A 9,797-nucleotide genomic window follows, 5' to 3' on the forward strand; every position below is an offset into this window, starting at 1 on the left:
CCGGTACTCTACACAGTCCGGTACTCTACACAGTCCATTACTCTACACAGTCCGGTACTCTACACAGTCCGGTACTCTACACAGACCGGTACTCTACACAGTCCGGTACTCTACACAGTCCGGTACTCTACACAGTCCGGTACTCTACACAGTCCAGTACTCTACACAGTCCGGTACTCTACACAGTCCATTACTCTACACAGTCCGGTACTCTACACAGTCCGGTACTCTACACAGTCCGGTACTCTACACAGTCCGGTACTCTACACAGTCCATTACTCTACACAGTCCGGTACTCTACACAGTCCGGTACTCTACACAGACCGGTACTCTACACAGTCCATTACTCTACACAGTCCATTACTCTACACAGTCCGGTACTCTACACAGTCCGGTACTCTACACAGTCCGGTACTCTACACAGTCCGGTACTCTACACAGTCCGGTACTCTACACAGTCCATTACTCTACACAGTCCGGTACTCTACACAGTCCGGTACTCTACACAGACCGGTACTCTACACAGTCCGGTACTCTACACAGTCCATTACTCTACACAGTCCGGTACTCTACACAGTCCGGTACTCTACACAGTCCGGTACTCTACACAGTCCGGTACTCTACACAGTCCAGTACTCTACACAGTCCGGTACTCTACACAGTCCGGTACTCTACACAGTCCGGTACTCTACACAGTCCATTACTCTACACAGTCCGGTACTCTACACAGTCCGGTACTCTACACAGACCGGTACTCTACACAGTCCATTACTCTACACAGTCCATTACTCTACACAGTCCGGTACTCTACACAGTCCGGTACTCTACACAGTCCGGTACTCTACACAGTCCGGTACTCTACACAGTCCGGTACTCTACACAGTCCATTACTCTACACAGTCCGGTACTCTACACAGTCCGGTACTCTACACAGACCGGTACTCTACACAGTCCGGTACTCTACACAGTCCGGTACTCTACACAGTCCATTACTCTACACAGTCCGGTACTCTACACAGTCCGGTACTCTACACAGTCCGGTACTCTACACAGTCCGGTACTCTACACAGTCCAGTACTCTACACAGTCCGGTACTCTACACAGTCCGGTACTCTACACAGTCCGGTACTCTACACAGTCCAGTACTCTACACAGTCCGGTACTCTACACAGTCCGGTACTCTACACAGTCCAGTACTCTACACAGTCCGGTACTCTACACAGTCCGGTACTCTACACAGTCCGGTACTCTGGACTGTTTTATAGCATGAGCAGCTGTGATCGTTATGCGCTTGTTTTGAGATCAAAGCCAGAGCTGCATGTAGCCACGTGAGCACATTTGTTCACATTCTTCGCTAGTTAGTGAGTTGTTAGCCCAGTTATAGATCATTTGTAGTCAGCAACGTGGCAGTGATTGCTTCCTACAAGAGAACAAAACGTGTACATTTCTTGGCATGTTTGAACGCGAGTAAAGAGCTTTTTTATGGCAGTTTTTTTTATTTTCAGACGGTCTTGAATAAGCTAAGTAGCCAATAGGCAGAGGGTAGCATCCTTTGTCTGATTCTCTGTGATAATGGTATGGAAATAATCATTCATTTTATTTTGGAAAGTGGTTTCTTGCATCAAACAACAAATTGTTCAGGATAAACAGGTTCATGTCAAGCCCTGCATGTGTTTTTCAAACGTCTCATGGAACGTAGACCTACATTGAACACCACACATTGTCTGTTACTGTAGGCTGAATGATAGAACAGCCATTTCCATGTTTAAATGTAATGTGATACATATTCTCCCTATTTGTTTATGTTAGGCCACTCTGGTAGTCCTCATTATGATCAAATAGCCACAGTAGTCTACCTGGTCACTGTTAAAACTGTAACGTAAAGCGGGTACAGCCTCAGTGTTCACAGTAAACGCTCAGCCTCAGTGTTCACAGTAAACGCTCAGCCTCAGTGTTCACAGTAAAAGCTCAGCCTCAGTGTTCACAGTAAACGCTCAGCCTCAGTGTTCACAGTAAACGCTCAGCCTCAGTGTTCACAGTAAACGCTCGCTGGAAGTTGCACAGAATTTTCACAACGTTCAAGTTTGCGCTCAGCAGACCTGAAATTCTCTCACTGCCGGAAAAAAGTGAGAGGGAACATTGGGCTCTTAATGAGAAACATGTTGTTTGTTCTGAATCTATGGCCCCTGCAGCTTCCCCACTACTGACAGCCACCTGAATGAGATTAACATGGGAGTGAAGATCAATAACATCGACCCTGACAATGACACAGAAACATGGAATGAAGGGTCGCATTGTTGTCGCATGTCTCTCGTTCGCTCTTTCTCTCTTCCCCCTCTCTCTCTCTCTCTCTTTCACTCTCACCCCTCCCTATTTCACTCTCACCCCTCCCTCTTTCACTCTCACCCCTCCCTCTTTCACTCTCACCCCTCCCGCTTTCACTCTCACCCCTCCCTCTTTCTCTCTTCCCCCTCTCTCTCTCTCTCTTTCACTCTCACCCCTCCCTCTCTTTCACTCTCACCCCCTTCTCTCTCTCTCTCTCTCTCTCATCCCTCTCTCTCTCTCTCTCTCTCTCTCTCTCTCTCTCTCTCTCTCTCTCTCTCTCTCTCTCAGTGCTGTAACTGTCAGCTCTAGTCTTTATCAAGTATTGACGTGACTCTGTGTAACAGCAGTAGTAAACAAACGCATCGTAAACAAAACACTGATACAAGATAAACAACGCCAAGTCTGGAAAGACAGAACGTTACTTCTGTGGTGGTATGTTGGGTGATTTCCCTTCCAAAGGTTAGAGTCCGGATACAGGATACTAAAGTCTGACATTGGAGTTGTAGCGTTTGGAGAATTGATTGGCGGTTTCATTGACTTCTCTATCTCTCATCCTCTCTCCTCGTGCCAATTTTTAGTCTACTTCCCTATCTGTATATCTCCCTCCATCCCCCTCTCCCACTGTCACTATCCCTCTGATAATATCTTCTCTATCAACCTTACCCGCTAAAATATATACATTCAAATCTATTCATAACCACGCTCTCTTGTCTCTTTCTTCTCTCCTCTCCCTCCTATAGAAACTTGAACACACCTGGTAAAATATCCTTTTAAATAGATAAAGGAACACACAAAGGATAGCAACTCGTCATCTCTCTGAGTGTGTGGTGGAGGAGGCAGGTGCTCTTTGGAAACAGGTACACAAATCCAGTTTGTTCAAGATAACTAAACATATGCTCTCTCTCGCTTCTCTCCTCTCTCTCTCTCTTCTCTCCTCTCTCCCTTCTCCTCTCTCCCTTCTCTCCTCTTTCTCTCTCTTCTCTCCTCTTTCTCTCTCTACTCTCCTCTCTCTCCTTCTCTCCTCTCTCTCCCTTCTCTCTCTCCCTTCTCTCTTCTCTCTCTCCCTTCTCTCTTCTCTCTCTCCCTTCTCTCCTCTTTCTCCTCTCCTCTTTCTCTCTCTTCTCTCCTCTCTCTCTCTCCCTTCTCTCCTCTCTCTCTCTCCCCCTTCTCTCCTCTCTCTCTCCCTTCTCTCCTCTCTCTCTCCCTTCTCTCCTCTCTCTCTCCTCTTTCTCCCTTCTCTCCTCTCTCTCTCACTTCTCTCTCTCTCTTCTCTCCTCTCTCTCTCTCCCTTTTCCTCTCTCTCTCCTCTCTCTCCCTTCTCTCCTCTCTCCTCTCTCTCTCTCCCTTCTCTCCCTTCTCTCCTCTCTCTCTCGTCTCTCCTCTTTTCTCTCCCTCTTCTAGAAACTTGAAGAGGCGGACCGTAAGAGCCGTAACCAGCTGGACAGTCTGGAGAGGGAGCAGAGGCACCTCCAGCGCCAGTTGGACCTGCTGCAGGGGGGCACCGGGGCCGGGGTAGGAGGCACTGGGCCGGGGGAGGGAGAAAGGATACGCATGGACAGCGTGGGCTCCACCCTCTGCTCCTCCGAGCACTCGGACTCAGACCAAGGTGAGCGACCGTGACCGCCGAAAGGGATCTTTGTCAGATTCCAGTCTTTATTTCATTGTATCACACACATAAGCACATCAGTTAAAGAGATGTGGACTTTGCTCACTTGTACCCTATTCTTAGGATAACCAGAAAGCTAGATTCTGTGTGGAAACAAACCAAACTTCTCAGTTTAGTAGTGTTCCTGTTTAGTTCCAAGGAGCTCTTGTTTCAAGTGTGTTATTCCAACGTTCTGCTCTTCTCTTACTCCCTCTCTCTCTCTCTCTCTCTCTCTCTCTCCCTCTCTCTCTCTCTCTCTCTCTCTCTACCTCTCTCCTTCTCCCACCTCCCTCGCCCTCTACAGAGGAGATTGAGGTGGACGTGGAGTCTACAGAGTTCTCGGAGCACGGGGAACTGGACTCGGTTTCTACGGCCTCCACCAGCGATCTAGACGACCACAGCAGCCTTCAGAGTCTAGCCAGCGACGAGGGCTACTCCAGCTGCAGCATCCTCAAACTCTCCTCAGCCTTCTCCGGATCCTCCTCATAGGAGATGGCTGTTGGGTGTAGACTCCTCCCCCCCCGGCTCCAATCTGCAACCTCGGGGGGCTAAATCAACATCCAAAGACCAACCACCTGAACCTGTCCAGCGACGAAGGTTACGAGGACAGACGTTAATCCAGCGTCCTCGTCAAACTCAGCGCCTTCTCTGACTGGCCGATTAGAGTTGTCTCCAATCCCAGCTCCAACCTGCAAAAACCTTGGCCTCCCACCTCCATCCACCACCCCTGTTGTGTGTCGTCATGTCACCCATCTACATGTATCATCGCCGACTACACCATCGCCATGGCATCCCTCAAGTGGCGCCCTGACATCCTTCTAACTTCCTGTCTGTAACCCCTCGCCATCGCACCATCCGTCGCTCTGCTCCAACTTGCTGCTGATCCTCAACCCCCAGTCCCGCCCCCCCCCCTCGGAACCCCTCAACCCCCCCTCCATCCCAAGCAGAAGGTCCAACCCCCCGTATCGTCCCGATAACGGGTACATGAAGAACAGAGATTGATCCAAACACAGAACCAACCTTTATTTTGAGAATCTGAATAAGAGCAATGGTTAGAGATTAGATTTTGACTTGGGTGGTTTTATGAATGATTGAAACTGAAGATGAAAAAGGATGTATTTTTATATGCTGGGATCAGCATTATCTTGGTTTTATTGCAGACATACCTGTAATCGAAGGGAATTAGACCCCCCTTTTTTTTAAATCAAACAATTGATTAAGTTATTTTAGAATCAAACAAAAAAAAACAACCCCATATTTTAGCATCAGAAATGCACTTACATGTCTAATGTATATTAGAATATTTTCTGTAGAGTTTTCAGAGTTTTAAAACCTTGTTTGGTTCTATGTGTTTGAGTGTTTGCTCTGGTCTTGTGTCTGCGGTCAAGGCAATGTTCTGCTGGACTTAAAAACCAATTTGGGAACAAGTGGTAATTTGGACACAGACTCTGTGGAATGTCAAGAAGTCTACTTGTCATATCAACACATTTTGGCCCTTGATCGACGTTCCTATTTATTTTACATTTCTTGTCTTTGTGGGTTTTTTTAACCACTGTGCAACCACAGCACTGCATCCAACAGACACTTGAAATGGTGCTACCTGAAACAGCAACAACAAACCCATCCACAACGCAGCTCAAACGCTTGTACAACCAACGATCCTTGTCTGCCGTGTCATACAGGACGTTTCCATCCAAACGAATGGAGGAGAAACAAAAACATGGATCATATGCATTCCCATGGAACGTGGGCGGTGCTCCGTGTGGAAATCAATCTTCAAATGTGTTTTTACAACAACGCAGCTACCACAACAAGCTATCCTGCACCTGCCTACCTTATAGCTGTCTATAGAAACACATCGGCACAATCTAAAAAGAAGGAATAGCAAGGAACTTTGGACTATAGAGACAACATCCATCCTTTCTCTCTATCCAGCAGTAACAAGCAATAACCATTTCTAGTATTTAAAAAAATATTATTTAAAAATAATTTCGACCATTTGACCTCCTGTTTTTTCCCCCTCTCTTTTCCAAGGCAACAGACCTGTGGCCGTCCAAAAAAAAGCTCTTTCAACTTGCTTTGTTTTTTTGTACATAATTAAATAGCTTAATAAATTAACGATGAAAAAAGGAGTGTAAAAAAAAAAAACGTTAGAAAACTTGTGTATAGAAAAAACCTATTGCCTCTGTTGCTGTTTTTGACCTTGTGTTTTTGTGCATTTTAAATGATATTTTTGAAAAGATTTATTCTACTTCTCTCAGAGTGTGACTGGCAAGCGGTCAGTCAGTCGTCCACGTGGCATGAATTGGACAGTATTGCTTTGTTCATTTTGCTGGTTGAAACGTTCAAAGGTTACCATTCTGTAGCTGTCCCCCATCAACCCCAAGAGAAGTTCCACTTCATAGTACTTAACTTAAAGTTCAAGACACAACAACAAGAGAACAACAACTATATGGCTGTAATACAAAATGGCCGCCACCCCAGGACATCTTCTGTTCATAAATACAGAGTTTGTGTGGCACTCTTATTTATTCAAATTTGTTTGTTTCATACTTTTATTTTGAAAACTCCTATATGGCATTCCACTGGTGGTATCTCGTGAGCTGTGGTGGAACTCGAGTCTGAAGTGACAGCACCAAGGTGTATGAGGATGTCATTGACTGTGTGTGTACATCCTTAGCCCTTGTTACTGAAGCCCAACTTGCACTTTGAAAAGTCTTGTTTTCCACGGGTATTCACATATCTCTTCATATGAAAGAACAATCCCACCCTGACCCTTGAGTTTTTGAAGTTTATATATTTATTAGCCTATTTCTCCATCCCTCACAGAACCAACGCAGAATGGAAAAAAGTTAACTTATTTGGTTTCTGTCTTATCTTATTACTCTCCCTATTTTTTTATGATTTTATCCCTTATTTTAAGATTTAATGTTTAAAAGTGAAACAATTGTTGTTTCCCAAATGGCACCCTATTCCCTACATAGTGCACTACTTTTGACCAGACTCTGTCAAAAGTAGAGCACTAAGTAGGGAATAGGGTGCCATTTGAGAAACAGGCCATGGTGAATCGTAGTGAAGTCAGTCAGGATACCAGGCTAAGGTTGCTTTGTTAGACGGACACTTGAAATGTAATCAGCCCCCAAGCTGCTCCCAGTACTGAGCCTTGCCTCTCATGCATCCACGGTCGAGTTCCAAACTGACCCCAAGCTGCTCCCAGTACTGAGCCTTGCCTCTCATGCATCCACGGTCGAGTTCCAAACTGACCCCAAGCTGCTCCCAGTACTGAGCCTCTCGTGCATCCACGGTCGAGTTCCAAACTGACCCCAAGCTGCTCCCAGTACTGAGCCTTGCCTCTCATGCATCCACGGTCGAGTTCCAAACTGACCCCAAGCTGCTCCCAGTACTGAGCCTTGCCTCTCATGCATCCACGGTCGAGTTCCAAACTGACCCCAAGCTGCTCCCAGTACTGAGCCTTGCCTCTCATGCATCCACGGTCGAGTTCCAAACTGACCCCAAGCTGCTCCCAGTACTGAGCCTTGCCTCTCATGCATCCACGGTCGAGTTCCAAACTGACCCCAAGCTGCTCCCAGTACTGAGCCTCTCGTGCATCCACGGTCGAGTTCCAAACTGACCCCAGGCTGTATGGTCATCTTCTCCTTCTCTGATAGGCTGGTTGGAGTTTTTGTCCTAACAGTTTACACCTATCCAATAATCCTAGAATTTGCTAGGAGGGGATGGGGGTGTAGGGTCAAGGGGTTGATTTTGGACTCACAATAGCCAAGTCTAATGGGCAAATACTGAGCCAGCTACTATACAAAATGGGGGCTAACTAACTAACGCCACACTCTAGTAGGAAGACAAGTAGTAGTCTTTACTAGATTATGTTTTAGTCAACAAAATGTGTCTTACATTTACAAAAAGCCTCAGATTAATATTATTGAGAACAAAAACCTATGGTTTCAACGAAGGACATCATTCAAGGTGTAAAGTTAGAGTGTAATCTTGAGGGATTTCATGATCTCCTCAAATTTGGATGGTTCACTGACGATGGTGCTTTCTCGACAGAAACAAATAAGCCAAACGACCTCAGAACACCAACAGTGTCCTCTTCTCTTTCACAGGGGGCAGATTACTTCACTCTCCTTCATTTACACTTTTATCTTCTAGCGCTTTTTGTTTGTCGTTTTCTGAACCTGCACTATGAGAAAAAAGGGTCCATATTTAATGAAAAACTGTGTTTTTCCCCCAATACCCTCTCTCTTTTGTGTTGTCTGGTGTCCTTAGTGCGGCCATATAAGTGATACCTGCTTTTGGCTGTGTATGGCTAGCAGTATGTTGTTATATCCAGATTTGGGGTCTATTCTAACTCAGTTCCAATCTGTTGAGTTCAAGATGGGAATTTCTTACCTGGTATCCAAACTGAATTCACATTCCATTTTGCAGATGGAATTTAGATGGAATTGACCTCCACCCTGAATAATGTCACTCCAGTGTACTAGGTATTGGTCTTATAGACAATGACTCGAAGGGGGGGAACGAATAGCCTGGGACCCAGATCTGTTTGTGCTGTCTTTCCAACTCCTGTGGTCATTCTGGTCAAGACAGCACAAACAGATCTGGGAACCAGGTTAAGGCAGAATGAATGGGTAAAAGTAGATACAACTATTCCCACCTCCAAACAGGACAGACCTAGCCTGGGTTAAACTAGGCTGAATGCTGTGATACGAGTTAGCGTAGCATTCAGTCTGGTTTAACCAGGCTATAGGAGAGACTATAGGAGTGTTGTTCAGATGAACTCTGTGGCCATCAATCCTTTGTAGAACATACTCTCTGATGATGATGATTCTCGCTGTGTAAGTTTGAAAATGCAATACTTACAATAAAACACCAAGATTTTCAAACCGGAACTTGTTGACTTTGTCTACTATCTATATTGTTATTTCCAAGATTGTTTTTAATCCATTCTCCATTCATCTTGAGGAAGTCAGACACTTCTTGTCGGTTGGGTTCCTGTCAGTCAGCGATGCACTGAGTGTACGAAACATTATGAACACCTGCTCTTTCTATGTCATAGACTGACCAGGTGAATCCAGGTGAAAGCTATGATCCCCTATTGATGCCACTTGTTAAATCCACTTCAATCAGTGTAGATGAAGGGGAGGAGACAAGTTAGAGACACATTTTTAAGCCTTGAGACAGTTGAGACATGGATTGTGTGTGTGTGTGCCATTCAGAGGGTGAATGGGCAAGACAAAATATTTAAATGCCTTTGAATGTCAAGAACAGCAACACTGCTGAGTTTTTCACGCTCAACAGTTTCCTGTGTGTATCAAGAATTGTCCACCCACCACCCAAAGGACAACTAGCCAACTTGACACAACTGTGGGAAGCATTGGAGTCAACATGGACCAGCATCCCTGTGAAAAGCATTCGACACCTTGTAGAGTTCATGCCCCGACGAATTGAGGCTGTTCTGAGGGCAAAAGGGGGTGCAACTCAATATTAGGAAGGTGTTCTTAATGTTTTGTACACTCAGTGTATCTTAAAGGGGAACTGGGTAAACAAGACCCTGTGCAGATTACAGAATCTTAGTTTATATATTGTATGTACATATCATATGCAGACTTTTGCCAGGCACCGTAAAGATCTGATAAACCTCTGCAGAAATGCACAGACTGGAACGAGCCCAAGTGGGTGTCTCAAAGTTAACTGTAGATACACTATATAGCTATATATATATATATAATGTTTGGGGTCACTTAGAAATGTCCTGGTTTTTGAAAGAAAAGCACATTTTTTGTTCATTAAAATAACATCAAATTGATCA

General features: G+C 45.3%; 1 protein-coding gene across 2 annotated transcripts in view; it reads left to right on the plus strand.

The window, feature by feature from the left end:
- mxi1 (max interactor 1, dimerization protein) overlaps nt 1-8,877 on the plus strand; it is a 51,073-nt gene extending 42,196 nt beyond the window's left edge. Inside the window, exons 5-6 of one of the 2 annotated variants that reach the window (XM_090195632.1) lie at nt 3,727-3,931; nt 4,275-6,744. In XM_090195632.1, the coding sequence (XP_090051758.1) occupies nt 3,727-3,931; nt 4,275-4,459 (390 nt within the window). In that variant the 3' untranslated portion in view covers nt 4,460-6,744. Of the gene's footprint in view, nt 1-3,726; nt 3,932-4,274 lie in introns of both variants that reach the window. The other variant, XM_090195633.1, reaches the window with a different exon arrangement.
- The last annotated feature ends 920 nt before the right edge of the window (nt 8,878-9,797 follow it).

This window comes from Oncorhynchus mykiss, chromosome 13 (genome assembly GCF_057628025.1).
Source record: "Oncorhynchus mykiss isolate SJ-2025 chromosome 13, ASM5762802v1, whole genome shotgun sequence".
In the NCBI taxonomy this organism is placed as follows: Eukaryota; Metazoa; Chordata; class Actinopteri; order Salmoniformes; family Salmonidae; genus Oncorhynchus; species Oncorhynchus mykiss.